Genomic DNA, 24579 nt, shown 5'->3' with positions numbered 1-24579 from the left:
ATCATATACATAAACACACACACACACACACACACACACACACATAAACATAAACATAAACATAAACGCAACTCACACACTCTAATTTCTGAAAGAGAGCAGATGCAGACCAGCCATATTTTGATGAGAACTTCATATTCGCTCAAATTAATGTTGTCTTAATGCTTATCTATGTATGATACATATAAGACTACTGTCCGACAACAGTACCAAACGGAACACATAATTTGCTTGGTTAACAATTGGGGAGGTAAAGTAGGTTTCACAGAATGATGTCAACAAAATGTGCACACAGTTTCTTTCGTTTGGGACTACACTTTGGTGTCGCTTGTTGGAGACGAGTCCTCTTTCTGGCGTTTTCTGCGCGTCCGTGGCATACACCCCATGGGAGGTTCGTCCCTGAAATCATAATACCATAGAAATATTCATGTTGCATTCAATTCAAACTAGGAAAATGGTTGTCGGACAAGATTTTCAGTTTCATATCTCAAGAATTTGTTATATTAATGACACGTGCTCTTGACATACATGAGAAACTATATATACTTAATTCAAAATTACCAGTGATTTTGCCAATGCCGTGTCAGTAGTTTACACAGAATAAAAGAGGACACATACACACATACACACAAGTTGCTTCTTTGATGCACAGGTATTTCACGAAGAGCCTTACCCCATGCCTCACTTCAATGTTTTGTTTGAATGATAAAGTACATAGTTACAACACCCGTCAGTCATCCAAATTCCACCGCTGGAAAATGGAAACAAACATCCATTCAAAATCAGTTCGCCACCTTCATCCGGTCATTTGTAATTCACTACCGCCCAGTATTCGAAATTCACAATTTAACAGGTTCAACAAACAACTCAAAATATTTCTCCTCGCCAAATACTTGTTTCACTGTTGCTTCACACTTGATCCCCCACTTGTATAATTTACCCAAACTGCGTTGCATTTTTTTTTTCGTGTTTTCCAACTCCTTATAGTCACGTAATCCCATCATTGCAAGCCCCTGACGCTTTTACGGGACACCTTTGTTTTTCACTTTACTTCACTTCTCTCTTTTTCTTCTTTTTATAGTCTGACTTCTTTAAAAGTCTGACTTGTTACTACTTTGTTGTATGATGACTTATGTCATCCCTTTGTGTATTATGTGTGAATTATGTTATATTTCGTCTTTTTTAACTGTATATATTGTGAATGTGGAAAGAAATAAAGGAGAGTTTTATGCTGTAGGTCAATCAATCACATACATGATTTCTGAGTTTTATGCTTGTCAGCATGCCTCTTAAATTGTATGGTCAAGCAAGTTGCTATTGGTTCGCCGATATGCGAGAGAACTGAAAATCATTGAATAGCTCAATAAACCAGCCTGTGCAACGACGCTAAAATTAAAGAATAGACAGAGAAAAAGTGTGTGATACCTGCAGAAATTCTCCCCTTCTTCCAGCGTGTCAGGCAGTGCCTTTCCTTTGGTTTCCGGTAGCAGACGGAGGAAGAACGCTGTACATACTGCAATGACGCCTTGCATGACGAGGACAGCGGGCGCCCACAGCTCAGCGAGGAGCAGAAGAAGTGGGGTTGCCATAGCGACCACACGAGAAGTTGTGGAGCATAAACCCATTCCTACGCTCCTACAAGACGAATAAATATTCAGTATCATCTCCCCTCTATTGCAGAAATATAACGTGCCATGGCTGAATAAACATGTAGTTTCTTCCACAAAAGTAAACACATACACACACACAAACACACATACAAAACCATACTCTCTCACGGTTGAGCTGAATCATTTCCTTTTATACATGACATGACACCTGAACGACACATAAAAGATCATTGTTCCGCTGAATGCAAAATATGAGTATTAAACTTTATGATCTGTGTTTTCCTACAAACTTTTAACAATATGATTTGCTAAATGTACAATTTGTATTCGCAGTATCTTTGTTGTTGGATGGAAATAAAGCACAATTACAATTAAACTGAATTGTATTGAATCAAATTGAATTAAACTGAATTGAAATGATAAGAAGAAATATATTGCTCAAAATCAAGAAGAGAGATACTCGGAGGTTTCAAGAAATTGAAAACAGACAAGTGGCGAGATTGAAAACGATGAATGTTCTAGAAAATTCTGAGAAATTGAAATCACCTTAGCTGGGTTGGAAGCACTTCAATGACGTAAATGCCGCAAATCGCCCAAGATGACGCGATGGCGAACTTACCAATGAGTCCCATAGCCGCTCTAACGGGACCCGGAGCTGTGTTAGGAACAGTAATCAATTATACCATACTTGTATTGATGTTTCTCCTGGGTATTATATATCATTTAATTTATTATTCGCACTTTGATGAAGGATAATTAAAGGAAACCCAAACTCAAAGAGCAAAGCGGATTGAGTGAGAGCAGCAACATAAGTAAAACACATCAGTGAAATATTCAGGAGACTATCAAAGAGTATGATGTCATTTGTGGACAACAATATAGAGAAAACATTAATAGAATTCCACAAAATTATATAATAAATAAATAATAATAAACAAATATAATAAATATTTCATGAAATTTACACATTCCATCAACTTCAATACTGACATATGTTGAGGGTAGTAATAATTCCCCCTACTTTCTGAAAGCGGTTAGTCAAGTGTTCTTTCATTACGCTAGAAAAGTGAAAGCATGTAGATTTTTTTTTCTTTATATTGTTGTCCGCACATGACGACATAAACTCTAGTAGTCTCCCGATCCAGTGGTCCCAACACCAAAACTTTAAAAATTCATAACTTTTGCATCGATTGTCCGATTTTCCTCAAACTTTTACTGATGCGTTCTACTAATGTTGCTGCTTTCACTCAATCCACATTGCTCTTTGGGTTTTGGCTTCCTTTAAAGGGCATGTCAATAGCATTTCACTGTTCCGGATTTGACTGGCATTTTAGACACTTTTCAACTCTTTGGTCATGTAGACCCTGCCTTCAATTCATAATGATACAGAAATATTGACATTGTTATAAGAGCCATTATATGCTCGTTTCTTTTCCTACTGTACATGTTTATAGCAGAGTTAATGAGCAGAGTAACTTCGCGGTGAAGCATTGTAGAGTACGAGTATAGACTTACGAGAAGGTATGACGGCGAAGCTTGCCAATCCTGCCACGATAACGGAAACGATGCAGGTTGGTCTTCGACCGGCGCTGTCGACCAAGAAGACACAAAGACAGATTGCGACCACTTCTAGCACCCCAGAAATCACAAAACTCATGTAGACGTTGACCCCGAAGGTACTCGTACTCAGATGAAGAGCGTAAAATATCAAATTGTTCGTCATCCTGTTGTGAAAAAAAAAAAAAGAATTCGATCAATGTATCAATCTACTCTGCGACTGGATTTCGGAGGTTGAAAGTTGTCCCCAAATGGCGGCAATGTTCTAACGTTATCTAATATTTAAAAAGGGAGATTTTCATATCACCTTCAGAACCATCAAAATATAAATTGTATATCAATCACGGATTTTCATGAATACAACGTTTCTTTATACATTTCAACAAAAGCTCTAAAACGGTACGAACTCTGGAAAGTTCGTACCCCGAAGGGCAAGTTGAATGATAGGCACCGAGGAGTTCAGATCTATGAGAAAATGGTGGAGTGGTTGAAGAGGGTGGATAGGACGCTCATCCCTGGGAAAGCGAAGGTGTGGTGCTGCCAGTTTGGCTTGCTACCACAGATCATGTGGCAACTGCAGGTGTACGAGGTGGCAGTGTCCAGGGTTGAGAGGATGCAGCAGAAGATGAACTCGTACCACCGGAAGTGGTTAGGCGTTCCAAGAATGCTTACAGATCTGGCATTCTTTTGCAGATCAGGCAAGTTGCAGTTGCCTATGACGTCAGTAGTGGAGGAGTTTAAAGCTGGCAAGGTTAGGCTAGTGATGATGATGAGGGAGTCAAAGGACCAGACAATAGCAGGCGTTCGGCCACCGATCCACACAGGGAGAAAGTGGAGGGCGGAGGAGGCTGCGGACGAGGCAGTGGCAATGGCAAAGTGGAAGGAGATGCAGGGTGCGGTTCAGGTGAGGCGGAAATGGGTCGGGTTTCATCAGGGTGTTAGATGGTACAGTAAGCAAGGCAGGAAGGGTAGGAGGGAGTTGGTGGTGGAGGCGGTTAAGGAGAAGGAGGAGTATCGCTTTGTCAAGGCTGTGCAGCAGGGAGTGCAGGGAGCATGGACTCGATGGGAAGGGGTGGAGCAGAGGAAGGTGTCATGGAATGACCTTTGGTCAATGTCCTCTGGAGCTGTGCGTTTCATGATCAGTTCCACCTTTGATGTTTTGCCGTCTCCAGTAAATCTTAAGAGATGGGGCATTGTGGAGGATGGTGGATCAGGGTTTGCAACAAGGCGAAGGGCTCACTAGAGCACATTTTGTCAGCATGTGGAGGTCTATTATAGGCCTATACATGGAGGCACAACCAGGTGTTGAAGGAGATGGCGAGGGTGGCAGTGGTGGCAAGGAAGAAGACTGGGCCTCCTAGGGTGAGGGGAATCCGGTTTGTGAAGGAGGGGGTGAGATGCAGTGTGAGAAGGAAGGGTCAGAGGGATGATTGTGGGGGATCTTAGCAGCGGGTGACGATTGGGAGGTGCGGGTGGATGAGGGGAACCGTACAGTGCCAGAGGAGGTGGTAGTAACTGCCCTTCGGCCGGACATGGTGCTGGTGGCTAGGTCTGTGCACAGGTTAGCAATGATGGAGCTGACTATGCCATGGGAGACAAGGATGGATGAGGCAAGGGAAAGAAAGTTGGATAGGTATGCTGAGTTGAGAGAGGAGTGTGAGAAAAGGGGGTGGAGAGCGGAGGTGCATACTGTGGAGATGGGGTGCAGGGGATTTGCTGGACGATCGGTAAGGAGGTGGGTCAGAGCGATGGAGTAGGTGGTAGGAAGGGGGGTGGGTAAAGAGAATTTTTGGGCAGCGGAGACAGGATCTGCGTGGATAGTTGGGAAGGCTTGGGGTGGTGGGTATAGGGGGTGTAGAGAGAGTGTTTCTGGAGTGAGGAGAGGTGATTGATGCCAAGCGTTTTCCTTAAATCTTTGTCTTGTTTTGTGTTATTTTGTTTTGTTTTGTTTTGTTTTGTTTTGTTTTTGAGATGTCATGGGGGTGCTGTCAAGGGGATCCCAACGCAGCACCGGTGTCAGAGGTAAACGGCACGGAAGGGTTTTTTTTTCCCGTTTCTCCTACCCTCTTGTTTACGGTGGGCTATTGTCTAGGTAGAAACAATTTTTAGGCCAGCAGCTGGCGAGATCGAGGTTGCAAGCTGCACCCTTCTCGCAGCGCGGGAAGAAATGCTTGGCTGGGTTTCCCGCGAATTTTGTTATGATTCATTTGGTTATCAATAAAGGCCGCACCCCGGTATTTGAATAAGGATAATGTAAGTGACAGTGAGTAGTCAAATTACAGGTTAATTAATATTGTGTTGGTATGGGAGTGAAAGGTTAGAATTAAGGGAATCGCACGGATTGGCGAGTGATAATGTATGCAGGGTTAAGACCGAGAGAGGGAGCGTGAGAGAAGATAAATAGCTGTGAAGGAGGAAAATGAGAAGAGAAGCTAATCCGACGCGAGAGTGGAAAGACCGTTTGTGCCCATTGGGAAGGGTCCAGGCTCGTCGAAATAGGAGGGAATCCAGGATAAGACTCCGCTGAGATCCGAGCTAAAAGGCTGTGAGGGAGAAAGCGAGAGAGAAATTGAACCTGTGATACTCCGAGGCTAAAGTATTCCTGCTGCTGAGCGGAATTGGCAGACGGGGTACTGGACGACAACTCCGAGGGCAGACGGCAACTCTCCGCGCGGTGCAGGGCAGAAATAACTGTGGAATTTATATGCGGATTTCAGTAATTTTCTTCCAGTTAGTTTTTTTGGGACTCAATAGAGGCGCTGTTAAAACGAGGCGCCTGGTAGTAAATGACAATATTAGTTTTTTTTTTTTTTTTTGTATGAAGAGAATGATTTGATGTGTAAGGTGAGAATGAATTGATGTTGAAGAAAGTAGGGTGGTAATAATCTGTGTGCAGAAATAAAGTACAGAAGTATATCCAACTGTGTTATAGCTGTAAACCAAGAAGCTCGGTTATGGTTTATGCACACATTGTAAACATTGGGGAAAAAAAAATTCGAAAGTTATAAATTATGATGAAGAGAATTCTCAGGTATAGAGAAATGTTTTTGGGTGAATGTAAAGGAGTAGTTACAGTAGTAATAGGGATTAAATATTCGCCATACAGAGCGCGAATGCCATGATGTTATAAGATGATTTTGATATTGATGTTCTAAGAAGATTGTGATATTGATGTTATGAGTGTGACACAGAACAGTCGCCGTGTAGTCGGGGAATATCAAAGAGAGGATAGAACAGTATTAATATGGATGGACATTATTGTGTTAGTGGTGGTTAATTGTAAATTTACAGCCGCATCCTTATATTGCTACGAGCTGAAACAGCCGCAGTGCTACGAGCTGAGACAGCCGCACCACTACGAGCTGAGACAGCCGCAGTGCTACGAGCTGAGACAGCCGCACCACTACGAGCTGAGACAGCCGCAGTGCTACGAGCTGAGACAGCCGCACCACTACGAGCTGAGGCAGCCGCTGTGCTACGAGCTGAGACAGCCGCACCACCACGAGCTGAGTCCGGGACCAGCCGCTGCTCGGTGACACAGTCACGGTCGTCAGCAGAGACGCTGTCATCACTGGCCGGGCCAGACTGGTCGACGTCGGCACCGACGCTGCACCCTAGCGATCTACAAGACGCACGGGGGCGCCCTCCAGCGACGTCATAGGACACAGAACTCGGCAAGATAACGCCTGACCGTTGATAGTTGCAGGAGCTCCGTAGGCAGTAATACAAGTGGAGTGTAATTGTAACAGGGAGTTTGATGAGGTTGATTTAATCTAATGAATTCAGTGGAATATTTGATTTAAGTATATAAGCAGATAATTTATTTATGTTGTGTTGCGTTATGATGATATCTGTCAGAAAACATAGAACCCGCAGCGGAATTAAAATTGTGTTTATTGCATTTTGAATCCAAAACAAAAATCTTCACGCTGTGTTATTTACGTGGTCTATACTAGAGTAGAGTAGCGCAGTAAGTTCCCCCTGACAACCGGCCAGCCAGGGGGGTGTGTACAGCACTTAAATGGCCGAAACACTGGTGATCCCTGGTGTGCTGCTGACGACCCATGGCATTTGTGGAGTTAACATCTTTCCGTTTATTATCTTATTATCTCTTCAACAAAAGCTCTAAAACGGTACGAACTCTGGAAAGTTCAACGGACTCGGAGACGATTGAGTGAAAGGTGGTCCGTCATTCATTGCACGCTCAGCCCGTTACCTTCACACCCTTGAACGATGTTCACTCACCACAGAGCTACCAGTATCAGCGTTCGTACTCTGAGGACCGGCGTTCGGAAAAGATCGGTAACGTTCGGTTCACGTGACTTCTCCTTGGTTGAGATACTTGTATTCCCCTGCATAGGAGAATAGTTTAATTGCACTGTGGAGAGTCGTGATCATATCTTGTCAGTCATGATACGAATGACCTAATGTACAAACCTGCCCTCGTACAAACAAATCTACACAAGCTCTACAAAAGAAACCCCCATCCTTCCCTAAGACACGCCCACATGCACGATTACAAACACAACAAACACAGAAATCAGTTGCAGTGTTTTTTTCATACACTGACAAGAATGCTGCTGTCACGTCAGTCTCTTATTCTAAAAACTTTTCTTTAAATCCAGTCCTTAAATGCATGTGATTTAATCATGAGATTGTCACGCCCCCCAAATAAACATAATCAGTAGGACACCAACTTCACAAGCACTCCGTAAATAGAAATGTAAACTATTTGTGAGGTATTGGTCATTTCATGGGGACAAGTGAAACAAGCCTTGCTTTCAACAAGCTTCGCATTATGTACTGTCTTATAATCAATTATCATGTAATTTGGAATATTTTGTTCGACAATGGTACATTGGAATGGACAAACATTATGTTAACATTGTTACGACTCCGATTATTTACAACAATCTTAATGTATATATATATATATATATATATATATATATATATATATATATATATATATATATATATATATATATATTATATATATTATATATATAAGCATTCTCTTATTCTCTTTCTCTTATTCTCTTTCTCTTTTTTCTTTTCCTTTCTCTCTCCCCATTCTTTCCGTCTTTTTTTGTCAAGTCGTGTCATGTCTTTTGTATTTCTCCTGTCTTGTTCCGTTCTGTCGTAAATTATAACTGTGATAAGTATTTGTAAATAAGTAATTCATAAGTTTGTTCATTTTTTGAGTGGTTCACAACATACAAGCTTGCTTTTTAGTGGACCTCTCAGTTCTTTTTTTTTTCCTCAACTGAAGCATAACTTTGTACTTTTTTGCCAGTATGCATTCTTTTGTTTATTTGTATCATTTATCTTTTACAAAGTCGAATGTTTATGTTTATGATGTAATTCCAAATATATTATGCGTTATGTTTTGTTGAAAAAAAGAAGAATGAAAAATAAATGAATTGAATTGAATTGAATTGAATATATGCTTATAGATTTACCGATAAACTCTAATACTAATGCATCTTGTACATAATACATCTCCTGTGGTAGGTATAACACAAATGCGTATTGTTGTAAATAGTTTCTTACTAATCGCGGCCAGACCTGGAGCTCTTCGAGAGTGGATTTCGGAAGAGAAACTTTGTTGATCTTCGCTGCTTGCTTGATGGTGAGCTCTGCTCCCTTGAGCCTTCCCATAGACAGCTGCCATCGGAAAGACTCGAGAATCAAGCTGTTTGATAGAAGTGAGAAACGGACGTTACGCCCTCATTTACTTTTAAAGTTAATAACATTGCTCTTCTTGTTTTTATAACAAGACTGTGCATCATCTACTGACCCTTTCCGCACCAATGAGCCAAATATGCACTAATTTCACACAAAACGATAAGGACAGGTAATATAATGCGGTACGCAGATGGTTAATCTACAAACAGAGTAAAGTGCTTGACAATTTCCAGGTGGCATATCTTGCTCCTTATCTTGTTGCCTTGTGTCATACTGTACGTGGTGTTACTAATATTGCTTTGTTTATTAATGTTTGCTCGTCTATACATCAGAACGTGTTAAGGAAATGAAAGCGTGACCATAAATGGGTCGGCCAGATTTTAAGGAGATTTTTAATTCCTCGTTCTCTGCTTCCCTTCAGTTAATCATGTATTCCATAGTCCCGTCTTTACTCTGGCTCTGTCATGATTGTTGATCATTGTCATTCTTTGATGTTTTTGCATGCTGAACAAATAAATTCAATTCAGTTCAATCTAATTCAATTCAATTCATTTCAATTCAATTCAATTTAATTCAAGTCAATGAATCGGGCTGCTGATGATCTCTCGGTGGAAATTATGATTTCTTCCGTCAGTCTTAGGCGACTAGCATTATGCTTGAACTCGGCGAATTTTGTTTCTTATTGTCACAAACTTTCCCAGGACCATATAGCTTAACACGTTTTTGACATTGCACCTAAGCATTGTGCAAATGGGATTAGAGGAGTTAAACCACCTATTTCGATTTGCCTAAACGATTCAGTGTGTGTGACTATAGGCCTATGGCGATGTCGTAAAAGAGAGACAAAATCTTTCCATGCATGTTTATTCTTTCATACAGAGAAATGTGGTAAGTTTAACTTTATAAGCGCGGTTTTAGAGTTGGCATCCACAGAGTTGCACTTACTCCTATATATAGTGCGATCTGTATACGATATGAAAAACCAAACTGTAAATGAATCAAATTAGTTACATTTCTCTTTAACGTAATTACAACGGACTAGATGAAAGCGATGAAAGCTTCTATGACATTTTTTTTTAAAGTTTCATCATTATTACCATGTTTACATGTATTTGGTACTCTCAATCAATTACATTCAGAGGGCTGCCACTATGTTTAAACTTACGGGTAGAAGAAAAAGTACGGGACAAAACTGAGGTTTAAAGCCAGGAGAAGAAAACGCCAGTTGCGGATGAAATAAGCCAGGAACGTCAGGTAGAGGTAGCCGCCAGGAAACCCCAAAGAAATTAAGATTCCGATGTAAGCACGCTTGGAACTGCCGACAAATTCAGTACCTGATAGGAAGGACGTTTGCAGCAGTAATGTGTGTTAATATTCTGTTTTTTATTTGTACTGATAAAACATACAGAACACTGTATTGTGTGTGATAATGAAGGTGTAAAAGCACGAAGGATTTTTTTAAGGTAATGTTTGCGTTTTGCAGACAGTGTGGCAGCGCTGAATCGTCACAATTGGGGAATATTATGTCATCGTATTACTTCCAAAACAGCTAAGAAAGATAATTTCGTTTTTTACCAGATTTAAAAATAAGTAAAATAGGTTTTTTATGACTACCACTGGATAATCTGAGTGACGAAGATTTGACTAGTTTACCCAAGCAGTCTTACTAAATTAATCCGGTTCGATAACGATAAACACAATCAAACAATGCGAGTATACATAAAGTTAGTTATCGGAAAGTTTCATTTAATTTGAAGGAATATGGAAGAGAATAGCATGAAAGCATGTACCCCAATTCAAACCCCCAAAAGATCTATATTTTTTCACGCGTCTCACGCAGACACTGTGGAGCTTGTCAGCCATTTTAAAAGTCTTCGAAAGTGAGCATATTGTAAAGATTTTAGTGACGACTGATGTTGATAGGGAAATATTAGCTCCTCAGTTTCGCGCCTCTTTTACCGATAATGGGTGCCACAACAATCAGACCCCAGCAGGCCGCGGCGTTGACCAGTCGTAGCACCACGAACGTGACGTAGCTTGTCGAAAATGCCGCGGCTGTTCCAAACACCACGGCGATTCCAACACAGAGAAAAATTACCACCTTTCTTCCGATCCTAATCACAACGAGAAATCAGAAAAACACGTACAAGAATTAGATAACGGAAAATCACTTCATTGAAGGTCACACGAAAGGGTACCCAATAACCCCTTTTAAGAGAACAAAACCAACATAAGGATGTTACCCACTAGGGCAACCCGGGCGTGGATGATTATTCTATACATTTTTGTAAGATTTCATTTCGATTATTTTAAAAATACATGGTAACAGACAACGGCGTAAATCCTTACTGAGGAGTGGGGGGGATGGTCACCATCACCACGATTACAAGCCCATAACCGGACCGGCTTGGGGGGGGGGGGAGAAAGCTTGGTGCCCCCCCCCCCCCCACACACGCACACGCACACAGTCTTTGCAGGGATCGGATGTCCCACTCTTTTGCATGAAATATAAAGTGGGAGGAAAGTGGCAGCAAAAATATGAAGACTTTTTGTTCTTGTTGCTTTTGTTTTTTTGCTTGTCAGATGACTTTCGGCGTAAAATCAGACCTTAAAAGTATGATTTTTTTAAAAATACCTATGAGAGGGAGCGGAACGACCGAACGGGGGGAGGGTATGTGGGGGGGGGGTATCCCTCTCCCACACGTGGAAGATTTTGCATTTTCAAACCTGAAATTCAGCGATCTGGTGCACATTTTTGGTGAAAATTTTTTCTTTTCTTTAGAAAAAAAATAAGAAAATGAAATATTCACAATATATTATTGAATGACTAAATCGTGGTATTTCAGCTCTTGCTCCGCCTGTGCGACATCACTGTGAAGGCCTACTAAATAATGGGGCCTATCACCGGCGTAGACAGGATTTGATCTTAGGAGGAGCGGTTATGTGAGGGAGCGAAGCAAGCGGGGGGGGGGGGGAGGTATGGTAGGGGGATTTCCCCCTCCCACGGTGAAATCTTTTTACATTGAAAATTTTGACATTTTACAGTCCCAAAACTGCCGTTTGTAACTATATTCTTCGCTTTGGAAAGTAAGGGGGCGGGGGCGCACCGGGCGAAAACTGCTGGCAATTACTGGCAGCAACATCAGGAGAATGGCATAGCGATTAAATGCGAGCGAGCGAAGCGAGCGAGCTTGAACATTTTGATATTTTACAGTCCCAAAACTGCCGATTGAAGCTATATTTTTCGCTTTGGAAATTAAGGAGGGGGCACCGGGCGAAAACTGCTGGCAATTACTGGCAGCAACATCAGGAGAATGGAATAATGATTAAATGCGAGCGAGCTCGAAAATTTTGACATACAGTCCCAAAACTGCCGATTGAAGCTATATTTTTCGCTTTGGAAACTAAGGGGGGCGCACCGGGCGAAAACTGCTGGCAATTACTGGCAGCAACATCAGGAGAATGGAATAATGATTAAATGCGAGCGAGCGAAGCGAGCGAGCTTGAAAATTTTGACATTTTACAGTCCCAAAACTGCCGATTGAAGCTATATTTTTCGCTTTGGAAACTAAGGGGGGCGCAGCGGGCAAAAACTGCTGGCAATTACTGGCAGCAACATCAGGAGAATGGAATAATGATTAAATGCGAGCGAGCTTGAAAATTTTGACATTTTACAGTCCAAAAACTGCCGTTTGTAGCTATATTTTTCGCTTTGGAAATTAAGGGGGCGCACCGGGCGAAAACTGATGGCAATTACTGGCAGCAACATCAGGAGAATGGAATAATGATTAAATGCGAGCGAGCGAGGAGAGCGAGCTTGAAAATTTTGACATTTTACAATCCCCAAACTGCCGTTTGTAGCTATATTTTTTGCTTTGGAAATTAAGGGGGCGCATCGGGCGAAAACTGCTGGCAATTACTGGCAGCAACATCAGGAGAATGGAATAATGATTAAATGCGAGCGAGCGAAGAGAGCGAGCTTGAAAATTTTGACATTTTACAGTCCCAAAACTGCCGTTTGTAGCTATATTTTTTGCTTTGGAAATTAAGGGGGGCGCACCGGGCGAAAACTGATGGCAATTACTGGCAGCAACATCAGGAGAATGGAATAATGATTAAATGCGAGCGAGCGAAGAGAGCGAGCTTGAAAATTTTGACATTTTACAGTCCCAAAACTGCCGTTTGTAGCTATATTTTTTGCTTTGGAAATTAAGGGGGGCGCACCGGGCGAAAACTGATGGCAATTACTGGCAGCAACATCAGGAGAATGGAATAATGATTAAATGCGAGCGAGCGAAGCGAGCGAGTTTGAAAATGTTGACATTTTACAGTCCCAAAACTGCCGATTGAAGCTATATTTTTCGCTTTGGAAACTAAGGGGGGCGCACCGGGCGAAAACTGCTGGCAATTACTGGCAGCAACATCAGGAGAATGGAAAAATGATTAAATGCGAGCGAGCGAAGCGAGCGAGCTTGAAAATTTTGACATTTTACAGTCCAAAAACTGCCGTTTGTAGCTATATTTTTCGCTTTGGAAATTAAGGGGGGTGCACCGGGCGAAAACTGCTGGCAATTACTGGCAGCAACATCAGGAGAATGGAATAATGATTAAATGCGAGCGAGCGAGGAGAGCGAGCTTGAAAATTTTGACATTTTACAATCCCCAAACTACCGTTTGTAGCTATATTTTTCGCTTTGGAAATTAAGGGGGCGCATCGGGCGAAAACTGCTGGCAATTACTGGCAGCAACATCAGGAGAATGGAATAATGATTAAATGCGAGCGAGCGAAGCGAGCGAGCTTGAAAATTTTGACATTTTACACTCCAAAAACTGCCGTTTGTAGCTATATTTTTCGCTTTTGTTCGTCCCACTTTATCGGGGAACCATCGCCCCCCCCATTGATGCCTCTGCATATGAGTGTGCTTTTGTTAAGTGAAAGATCTGCTGCACACTCTTTGATAAATTAGGGAAATGTACGTCAATGTCAAAATTGTACAAAGTTTATCGAAAGGGATCCTGTATAGCGGAGCTTTTGCATGTTTATGATTGCAATACAACGATCTAGTGCAGAGTTCTGGCGATTTTTCGACAATTTGTCATTAAGAAAGTTCGAGATTTGTCCTCATCTCGGGAATTGCTTGGGGGATAAATTATTGTCTGCCTAAACACTTCCGCAGGGGCGGGGCAAATGCCCCTTTGCCCCCCCCCCCCCCAATAGATTCGACGCCCGTGATCTTCCCTGGGTATGCCCATAGATGTATCCTGACTGAGTCATTAGTCACTGTCGTTTCTCAGGAATGATTCAGGAAATGGAGGGGGTTCAATAATGGCGATATAGTTTTTGTGTTTGTTTGTTTGTTTGTTTTCGTACATATTTTGCAGATGGTCCCCAGTTACTCGCGCATGTTTAGGCCTACACGTAGGCCTATATTGACGTTGTCAACGTCTGAGCCATACCTTACAGTGTATGTCAATGTTACTTTCTTCGCGAGCGAGCGAGCGAAGCGAGCGAGCGCTTGAGAAAATTATGTTTACATTTTCCTACAAGATAGAATACTGTTCAGCTCTGTTACCTGTCTGAAGGCCGGCGTACAAACGTCATGCAATATGCCAAAATTGATACAATCACATTTCTGCTTCCTCCATTTTTCCCCTCAAAATTCAGGGGGGGATGATTGTACAGGCCATCCCCCCCTCCTCCATTTCAGGGGGGGATATATCCCCCCCATCCCCCCCCCGGGATTTACGCCCATGGTAACAGAACAGCAATTCAAGTAGGTCTGTGGTATTTAACGTCATAGATTATTTGGTTACAAATTCCCATGAATTGAATCTAATATTCATATTCATTGATGAATATGATCTCATATCGGTTCTTTCCAACATCATCATGATTTAAGAGGGTTCTGTTTCATGAACCCACGAAAACGCATCTGCTATGTTTTGAACGTCCAATTCAACCGATTCGAAAGGGATGTGTGTCGAAAATGGTCGAAAGATTGTCAGTCTCAGGTCGTCTCTTGATTTGACCGATGTTCCTGACTGGTTCCGTCATTACGTTTGGATTCTTCAAGACAAAATTTGATTGCGAACTAGCACTTGCGTGTAAAAATCGTGTAACAGGTACCAAGTAGTTGACGGATTGATGTGTAAGTGTAAGACTAAATCTCAATCCACATGAGAGCGATCTGCTTGTTCCAGTCCAGCACGCTACCTGCACGACTGTTGAGCCCGCACAAAGAGAGCGCAAACAATCAAATTTGATTGATAGTTGACTAGCTTTACATCGTTGTAATGAAGATGGCAGCGATCATCATGCCAAGAACAACAAAATATGTCCGAGGTGAGAGTTTTCTTCAATTTGTCTCCCTCACTGCAAATGAAATTTGTCAGAGGGAGAAAACTCAAACCTCAACCTTCACCCCTCTGCTTAATGATCTTTTGCTTTCAAAATAGGCCCGGATGATATTCTTAAAGGACAAGTTCACCTTCATTAACATAAGGATTGAGAGAATGTAGCAATATTAGTGTAACACATCATTGAAAGTTTAAGGAAAATAGGACAATTCGTTCAAAAGTTATGAATTTTTTGTGCAGTCACCGCTGGATGAGAAGACTATCATATACTGCAGTGTATGATGTCACATGTCACAATATAAGGAAAATATAAAGAGAATTTCACAAAATTTCATCTTTTGAAAAAAGTACACATTCCTTGACTCGTTACTGACATATGTTATGGGTAATATTATTCCCATTGCCTTTAGAAAGAGGCAAGTCAAGTGCTCTTTTATTATGCGAAAAAAAAGTGAAAATATGTTGAATTTTCTTTACATTTTCTTTATACCAGCTGTTGTACTCATATGACATCACGAGCCTTAGTAGTCTCCTCATCTAGCGGTTCCAACACAAAAATTTCAAAAATTCATAACTTTTGCATCGATTGTCCAATTTTCCTCAAACTTTCACTGATGTGTTCTACTAATATTGCTGCATTCTCTCAATCCTTATGTTTATGAAGGTGAACTTGTCCTTTAACCATCAGATTAAAAACAATACAAAATATAGGACAGCAGTGATAACTGTAAACTATAGTCACCCGAAAGTAGAAAATTAATGGTTGAAATAGAAGTACCGCGGCAGGTGTCTAGGTATTTATCAATAACAAAACATAAGATGACAAATATAGCACAGTGATAATGTATATAGGACCTATATAATTCAAAACCTTCTCTCTAAACGGCAAAAGTAAGTTCAACTAGGGCCATGAGGGTAATTTAAGTTACAAAAAACAATGTGTCAAATTTCAATGTTAGTACATGCCCATATATAACTGGATTATTAATGTACTTGGATTCTATATAATTCGCAGTTCATTTTGACTCTGAGCTAACTATTCCCGAAAAGAATATGATACAACTCCTGCTTTTCATGCTTCTATCAACTGATCAATAGAAGGCTAAAGATGGCCTGGCTAAATGGTTAATCACAAACGTTTCTATGTGATTCTATATGCTATATTAAATACAGTATTATTTTGATGGTTATATAAGTCAAGTAGGCCTATATTGTTTGGAAATAAAAATAAAGAAAGGAATGAATGAACTGAGTTCCCTTGCACGTCACAGTGCTGTTGAGATCGAGTTCAAACCCAGTGTGAGGACACGCCATGAAGGTACTGTACATGGTACAGTGTCAATACTGATAACAGTATAGAAAAACAAGTAATGAATTACGAGCAAATGAATGCAAGATGCTTCAAAAATACGCGTCATTAAACAGAAGGAGCTATATAAATATAAAGCACTTTGAACAGACTTGCCAACACGCAGAATATTTTATTGCGTGTTCGCAGATTTTGTTCTGCACCAACTTTCATAGTAGTTTGAGGGCAATAAACCAGGTCACCTGAAGAGATAACATCGATGTTTTTTGATAAGTGATAGCAAGACCTTGCCGGAAAGGAAACATTTATATGACTGCGTCATATTTTACGGCAACAGAACAAAGAAAAACGGGGCAGAAGCTAAAATATAGTGATAGTTTGGCACAGTGAAAATCCGAATATCGTAAACAGACATAAGGTCATCGACGAAAGCTTAACTTGGAATACATTCAGCCTGTAGAGCAATAAAAATGTATATCTTTTTTATTACAGCAAGATGCGTTAAAAAACAATTTCATAGAGTGTCGATTATGCTGATGTAACAGAAAGTTTTGAAAAGTTGAGGCAATTCCACTACCTGTAGTGGACTTTGGTCATGCTATGCTTAACTCTCCCATCGACCAAGGATCACTATATCCCGAAAAAAAAAACAACACACAAACAAACAAACAAACAAACAGTATGATCCTCCATTGCGTGCAAGTGATGTTCGTTGCCTATAACCATGACCCTTGACCTGAGTGTTAGCCTTCGATATCTTTGCTTATAAAGAAGTATTAAGATATAAAGTTATTTCAATCCTTTTCACCAAATTGCATCACCATTGGTCTGTCATAGCCCCCCCCCCCCACACACACACACACACACGATCACCTTTGGAGGAGAGGCAAAAGATGTAACGATACAGTTTATTGTAGATACAATTACACTGCGTATCCTATAACCGTGCAGTGCTCCTCCTAACGCGATCAAGTAATTGCGAGTGCTCAATAATGCCTTCCTTCTTGTAACCTTCAAATTAATGAATTTCTTCAGTGGAGATGTTTTTCTTGCAACTGATTGACAATTGCCCTACATCGACGTTGTTGTAACCTGTTTCAACTTCCTATGAGACTTATATAGGCTCAGTTTATTCAGCTTTGAGTATCATGTTGATGTCAGGTCAACCTGTTGTGATACATTGCAAGGAAATCCTTTCCTGCGTTACCATTACTGAAATTAAAAAGGCACCTTGTGGTACTTGTACAGGGGAAGCGCAATCCAAAAGTCTGCACTGTGGTGACAAAATGACATCTCAGCTTGTAAACTCCTATTATCTTCACCATTATTATTGGCAATGCTGGTATAATGACATAGCTTTCTGACAGAGCAGTGACAAGACGCTACTGAAGAAGCTACCCAGGGTGAATAGATCAATTTCATAATAATCATAGATTTAATGGGCATCTCGACGACAATACACTGGCTCCATGAAATAATATGCCTCTTTATGTGCCACGTTCGCACGCCCAACTCAGTCGACGGCGTGCCAACTTCGCATATTCTGCTCAAACGCACAAATCCGCCCAAACCGATCGATGAATCGCCAAAAGCCATAGTACACTGAAAGCGTTTGTCGCCATTCCGTTCCTCTCACATATAGCTTGCACTTTATGTAATGATTGACCAGCAAGAAGTGTTCCCAGCTAGATTAGAGTGTAAATTCTAAGTTTATGTCGCTGCTTTATGTGCAAAAGTCATGCATTTATAGTAATGTAGCCATTGGTCATTGAAAGCAAAACAATCATATAATATTTGCCATACAATTTACGTCAAAGCAAGGCTTGGCATTTTCTCTATAACTTTGCTGACTAAATGTCGAGGTTTTAACGGAAATGTATAAAAGCTACCTAGATTTGAAAAGCAGAATGTTTCCTCAAAGTATAACTGCGTTGGTGTCTCAGAATAATGTGGCACACAGGGGGTTTCCATCATGGCACATGAAGAAAAAAAAAAACCAGTCTGTTAAGGGAGCGCACCTCGCGGAGTTTAGTGTGGAAGCTTCGACCAACTACTAATAATGACATTTTCATGTTCTTCCGTGCAGAAATATCAAGAGTTCATGGAGAGTTGTCCTGGAAATCAATGTTTCCACAAAAATCACTCTCAGAATTTTCATTACGTCACGAAAGCGACCGACGACAAGACGGTGTAAGAAGCACATACTTGTGAACAATATGTATAGTAGGTAGGCCCCCGGCTACCATGACGTTTTTTGTTTTTTGTTTTTTTGTTCTGTTTTTTGTATTTGTTTTGTTTTGTTTTGTTTTTTTATTTCAGGCGGAGCGCCATGACTGTCGTCTGTCAACCGGCCAATCAATGACCCTGTTGCGTAAAGGGGTTATCTCACTGAACGGCGAATATTTGGGGAAATATTTGCGAACGTAACAAATGATGTCAGGTTTCTTAATGATTCGTAAGCAGTTGTAATCAAACTTTGCCATCAAATTCTCAAACAGTTTTCATTGTCACAAACAATTTGATTGCACCTGATTACGAACTTGTTTGCAACTGTTTAAGGTTTATTTTCCCTGAGGAATCAAATGATTTGCGAAGGACGCCAGTGTCAAAAAAAAAAGGTCAAAGTCTAACATTCGGAGAAGTTTTTTTTTTTTTTTTTTTTTTTTTTTGGGGGGGGGGGGGAAATGTGTCCCGACAATGGAGCGTCACCCCCCCCCCCCTCAAAAAAAAAAATGCATGTGTAATTTGTGCATAGTTCTCACGATGTATGTGCGAATGTTGTGTGTATACAATTGCTGAACTACAGCCGGTCATATACACGAAGAATACGCGTCCTAAATGTGAACAGCGCAAATTTTCCAATAATCAAGAGGAGAGTAATTCCAAGGAGAGCTGCTATAGCTGTCTTAAGTAGGAGTCAAATTGTTCTCTTCTCTTTATATTCTCTGGCTCTCACTTTCTCGGTTGTTTGTTGGATTATGCACACACGCTTGCTATGTGTGCGTGTGTTTGTGTGTGGGTGTGTGTGTGTGTTTGTGTGTGTGTGTGTGTGTGTGTGTGTGTTCGCCGATTTCTATTCTGAGGACCTACCCCTAAATCATCTGTTTTTCTGGGGGGGGGATCCCACAAATTATTTCAATTTTCAAACATAGGAATGGCGTATTCTCAACGGATTAAAATGTATTCTGCGACTCTAATCATTATAATTTATGTACATGTTATTCTCTGTACCTTTTTTTTAATTTTCTTTACTATTTTTTGATATGTAGCTATATGCTGTGATTTAATTTCTAGAAAACCTAATGAATGATAAGAAATGAAATGAAATCATCATAAAGCTAGGCGTTTTATAATAGCCAGACGTCACATGGTGCGGATTTACCCCCGAACATGCGCCTAAGCCTAGTTAGAATGTCTCAAGTTTGCGGATCTTGTAAAATGATCAGGCGCATGTCACGAGCTCAACACCCACGCATAAAGCCCACAAGTCATACAGCCTATCAGTCGCATAGCCCACAAGTCAAACTGTCCATCAGTCATATAGCCCACGAGTCATACAGCCCACGAGCTAGACACTAAAGTGAACAAGGCACCTAAAGTAAAACAGGCCCATGAGTTCGACTTGAAGTGAGGCCCATGAACTCGACCTGAAGTAAATAGGCCAACGAGCTATACAGTTTACCATCTCAACACTAAGCAAATAAGGCCCATAAGCTCGACACTATCTCAGGGCAACAAGGCCAATGAGCTCGACACTAGGCGAAAAAAAAAAAAAGACTCACGCGAACGATACTACATCGAGGGGCTTGTTTCAATTCAATTCAATTCAATTCAATAAAGGTTTTATTCAATCATGTATCGCAGCCAGTGGCTGAATTGCACATGTTTACAAAGATAAAAGATACAATCATGATTATTAATTCGTATAAAACAACAAGAAAATTGAATCTCCTACAAAATACACTTAACTATAACTGAAAATATTAACTTAAATTTAAACATTGAAAAGCTTAAAATATAAACGTCTCCAGCAAAGTCCAGGCAATTTCCTCTGAAGGAAGGTGATAAAACTGCAACTGGATGTCAACTTAGTGCAACGAAATACGACTCTAAAAGCAGAGCTCCAAAAGTGTGTCAGCCACATAGGCGAGCACTTAACCAAAAATTGTAATGTACGTACGCAAGTCTCGTTGGCCCTTTCTGCCTAGTGTCTAGCTGTTGGACTCTTTTTTTTTTCTTTCTTTCTTTCTTTTTTTGCCTATTGTACAGGTTCATGGGCTGTATGATCACGAGCTGTATGACTCATGGGCCTTTTTTTTCAAAAAGGGAGAAATAAGCCAGCAATCAGGGAAAGGAAACATAGAGAAATAGATATTTTTCCCACCTGTCAGCCAAAGCGCCAAACACGAACGATCCTATGAAGACTCCAAGGAAAAATATCGTCTGAGAAAGGTTCACTAGGTACTTTCGGTGGCAAACAAGATCAAACTAGATAGACGTACAAAACAGACATAAACAATAAGAACAAATCAATCTGTCATGTTCATTTTAGAGAGATAGATGATTCATCAGCATCTTGTCCTCACTTTGTAATTTGAAAACGTAAGAATAGAATCAACTGCATGAAAACGAGAATCAAGAACAAGTCATCCTTCAATGCTTATACACTCTGGATGAGGATATTCATTACGATTCAATTCTTGCATCGAGTTGTTTTTATTGCAACTGATTGACTGATTGAATGAGGATAATTTTCAGTTATTAGTTCAATAGTATATGACTGACATTAAAAATTATTTAATAAAAATAAAGTTTTAATAAATGAAATAAAGTAAGTAGTAATAAAGTCATTTATTATTAATTTATCAATCCTCTTTGATAGAGAAAATGGGGGTGCTGAGAACAACAAAATCTGTTGTTCTCAGCACCCCCATAAATACTGATAACACTTGGCTTACACTTTGACATGAACTAGAAGAATCATATTGCATACCGTTCGATAACGCGACTGAGACAAAATGGATTTTTTTTTTTGCTGACCTGTTGCTCGATGGTGTACTCTGACCACGCCCTGTCATGCTCCCACCCATGCTGACAAGGAATGACGTCATACTGCCCCGAATCTCCGCCATCCTCAAGAATCGCATCCTGAAAGCTCACTCCAGAGACATTGTACTGGTAGCACTGGAGATAGGAAGGTTCTCCCTTCTCAGTTTCGTTGTGCGGTATGCTCAGGCGTTTCTTTAGATCTCCGCACTCTGACTCACTTAGGGATAGGGCAGTGCAGTTAGCGGAATCCCAAGCAGAAACCTGTGGCAGCAGTGAGTTTTGACACGTGGTATAAGATATGAAGAAAACGTTACCTTAAACGCAAAAAGGACCAAGTGATACTAGTCAGGGCCAAAGGGCAAGATTTAGAGAACAGTTTGGATTCGGCTGTACGGTGAGCACTGTTGAATGTTGAATACGGGCATATCCGTCCAGATTTATAGGGGTATTAGGCTGATGATGACTAATTAGACTGATTCATGTATGGGAACAATTGCAACACTATGTCCTAAAGAATTAAAAGTGGAAGCATTGGACTCGGAAGAGACGTGCGTCATTGTTTTAAATGATGCTGACGGATAACTGCTCTTGATGATTTCCTACATAGAAAAGTCTCAGGACCCTCATGGTGGATTAGTCGTGACCAGTATGTCTGGAGATTGCTAACTTAATTATGACATAGAATCCTCGGGTTCTTTGACTTGATTTCGTAAGAATAAACTTTGACGTCAATGGTGATTTTAGCTTGTTGTGCTCATTAGACGTCAAGATTACTCCTGTAAATTTTCAAGGGCCAAAATTAAAGCAGAATTCTCAAAAAGCACTTGCCTGCTGCCAAGGTTTCTTCTTTTTTTTGGGGGGGGGGGATTATTGGCGAACATGCCGAAGAGCCAATTCAATTTCGTGAAAATTGATATTGAGCATCTTGAATGATCAAGAAATCTTTTCGTAGTACAGACAACACATTAAGGTATGTTACTCCTAAAACGGAAAAAATTGAAAAGTTAACAGTGAGTATAATCAATCAGTGGGAAACCATTGGAGATGCCTCGCACTTACATAAAAACAGTCTATTAAACATTTTAGAGCTGGAAAGATTGATCTGCATGGGGTTTATGGAAAAAGAATTCAACAGAACTGATGCCATTCTTAATCAACTCTCCAACTCTCCAATTCTCCATACGTTTTAGACTTAGTATAACGTGCATTTATATTAAAAGTCCATAAAAGAATGCATTTATATTAAAAGTCCATAAAAGAATGCATTTATATTAAAAGTCCATAAAAGAGTCCATAAAAGAATGTTGTTTTATTGACATATACCTCACCACCCTTGGTGCTCTTAATATATGATGCCTTCTACGTGTCTTGTGGATTGAAGAATATTCTGTAATTCGATTGTATTGTGAGAAAAAAAAACCCAGTTATGTTGAAAGCCTACAGTGCACTCCCGTTATAACGAAGTCCTCGCGGGACCGACAGTTTTCTTTCGTTACCGGTATATTGAAATTTAGATAACACCAAACACAATACAGTATATGATGAAAACACGCAAACCATGCGGCGTATATTGTATGTTGTTTATTAGATACCCATCTCACGCGGAAAATTTATACTAAATGCAATGGTATCTCATTGTTGTCGTTTAAATTTCATATATAAGAGAGAGAGAGAGCATGAAGATATCTGTGCTTTCATGCTTATTTGAAAACACATGTTTGAAAAACTGATAGTTTAGGGTTCGGTTGCAGTTCGTTATTCAAAATATATGTATTCATTATTCCAAAGATTCGTTATTCTGGAAATTCGTTATTCCGAAGGCTCGTAATTCCGAAAGTTGGCTATAATCACAAGATTCGGTATTCCGAAGATTCGTTAATCCAAAGATGAAACCAGGTTCGTCATTCCGAGGGTTTGTTAATCCGAAAATGAAAAAGGTTCGTTACTCCGAAGGCTTGCTAATCTGAAAACGATATATAATCTTGAAGGTTTGTTAGTACAGTCACCTTCGGACTTCATAAAGAACCTTATTTCATTTTCAGATTAACGAACCTTCGTGATAATGAACCTCATATCATATTCACATTGACAAACCTTAGGAATATCGAAATAACCTTTGGAATGACGACACAAATGTCTGTAATAACGAACCTTATCTAATTCTCGGATTAACAAGTATCTAAGTAAAGGGAATCTGCGTGTTTCCAAATAGCGAACCATCGGACTAACGAACCTTACTTAATTTCAGATGAGCATGTGATAACGCAAGTTCTCCGACCTGGGAAACGGCGTGTGACGCGGAGCGAACCCAGAGGAATTTCCATTTATACATACTGAAGTGCAAAGCGTTCGCCCATGCCAAAGACGCTCTGTAAATGTTTGTTTTGCTATGCAATTCCGTAAGCATTTCGTTATAACGGAACACATTTCTTTCTTTTACTTCATTTTTTTTTTGTCAATGGCGCTCGGAAATGACTTCGTTATAACAAAAATATCGCTATATCGTATTCGTTGTAAGCGAATTTTACACCCTAAACTATAATGATAATTTTGGGACCTGAATATTTATTTCTTCGTAACGAAATTTCCTCGTAACCGTGTTCGTTGTAACGGGAGTGCGCTGTATTCCTTTTTTTGTAGTGTAAGGCAACTGACATGACAATGCATGAAGATAGAGATTGACATTATTGTAAAACTGCTTTCTTGGTGATGTAAGACGATACAATGTAAAGTCAATGCATGGAGGTAGATGTGTACATACGATCACTGATCAATATGCCGAATATTGTTGGTCAAAAATAGTTTGGTAATTCACGATGATAAAGGTTAAACAAAGGAGCCCGGTAAAAGGCGGCTTACTGAGCACCAATGATCGGCTGGAACCGATAGGTAGACGATCGACAGAACGTTAGCGGCACCAGGGAACCAAAGTAAAATAACGAGAACACAGATCCTCCTCTGGTAAATCCCAAACTCCCCGAGAACTGACAAAACGTTGTCGAAAGCCAT

General features: G+C 40.4%; 1 protein-coding gene across 1 annotated transcript; it reads right to left on the bottom strand.

Moving 5' to 3' along the window:
- Nucleotides 1–311: 311 nt before the first annotated feature.
- LOC140237892 (organic cation transporter protein-like) lies at nt 312–24579 on the bottom strand. Its single transcript, XM_072317825.1, has 11 exons — nt 24430–24579; nt 21562–21831; nt 20906–21009; nt 10815–10969; nt 10021–10189; nt 8721–8862; nt 7413–7519; nt 3126–3334; nt 2157–2265; nt 1426–1635; nt 312–399 (listed from the first exon to the last, which is right to left on the bottom strand). The coding sequence occupies exons 1-11, from the start codon at nt 24577–24579 to the stop codon at nt 312–314; spliced, it is 1713 nt and encodes a 570-aa protein (XP_072173926.1).

This window comes from Diadema setosum, chromosome 14 (genome assembly GCF_964275005.1).
Source record: "Diadema setosum chromosome 14, eeDiaSeto1, whole genome shotgun sequence".
NCBI lineage: Eukaryota > Metazoa > Echinodermata > Echinoidea > Diadematoida > Diadematidae > Diadema > Diadema setosum.
Note: the sequence above shows the minus strand (reverse complement) of the source record. Positions and strands in the feature narration are given on the sequence as shown.

What these genes read in the sequence shown, in the direction of transcription:
- LOC140237892 (XM_072317825.1), bottom strand. Translation starts at nt 24,579, where the DNA reads ATGGCTTTCGACAACGTTTTGTCAGTTCTCGGGGAGTTTGGGATTTAC. An exon ending in CAGCCGATCATTGGTGCTCA is followed by an intron (nt 21,832 to 24,429) that starts GTAAGCCGCCTT and finishes CTGCTGCCACAG; the next exon opens with GTTTCTGCTTGGGATTCCGC. An exon ending in TGTTGTGGCACCCATTATCG is followed by an intron (nt 10,190 to 10,814) that starts GTAAAAGAGGCG and finishes CCTTCCTATCAG; the next exon opens with GTACTGAATTTGTCGGCAGT.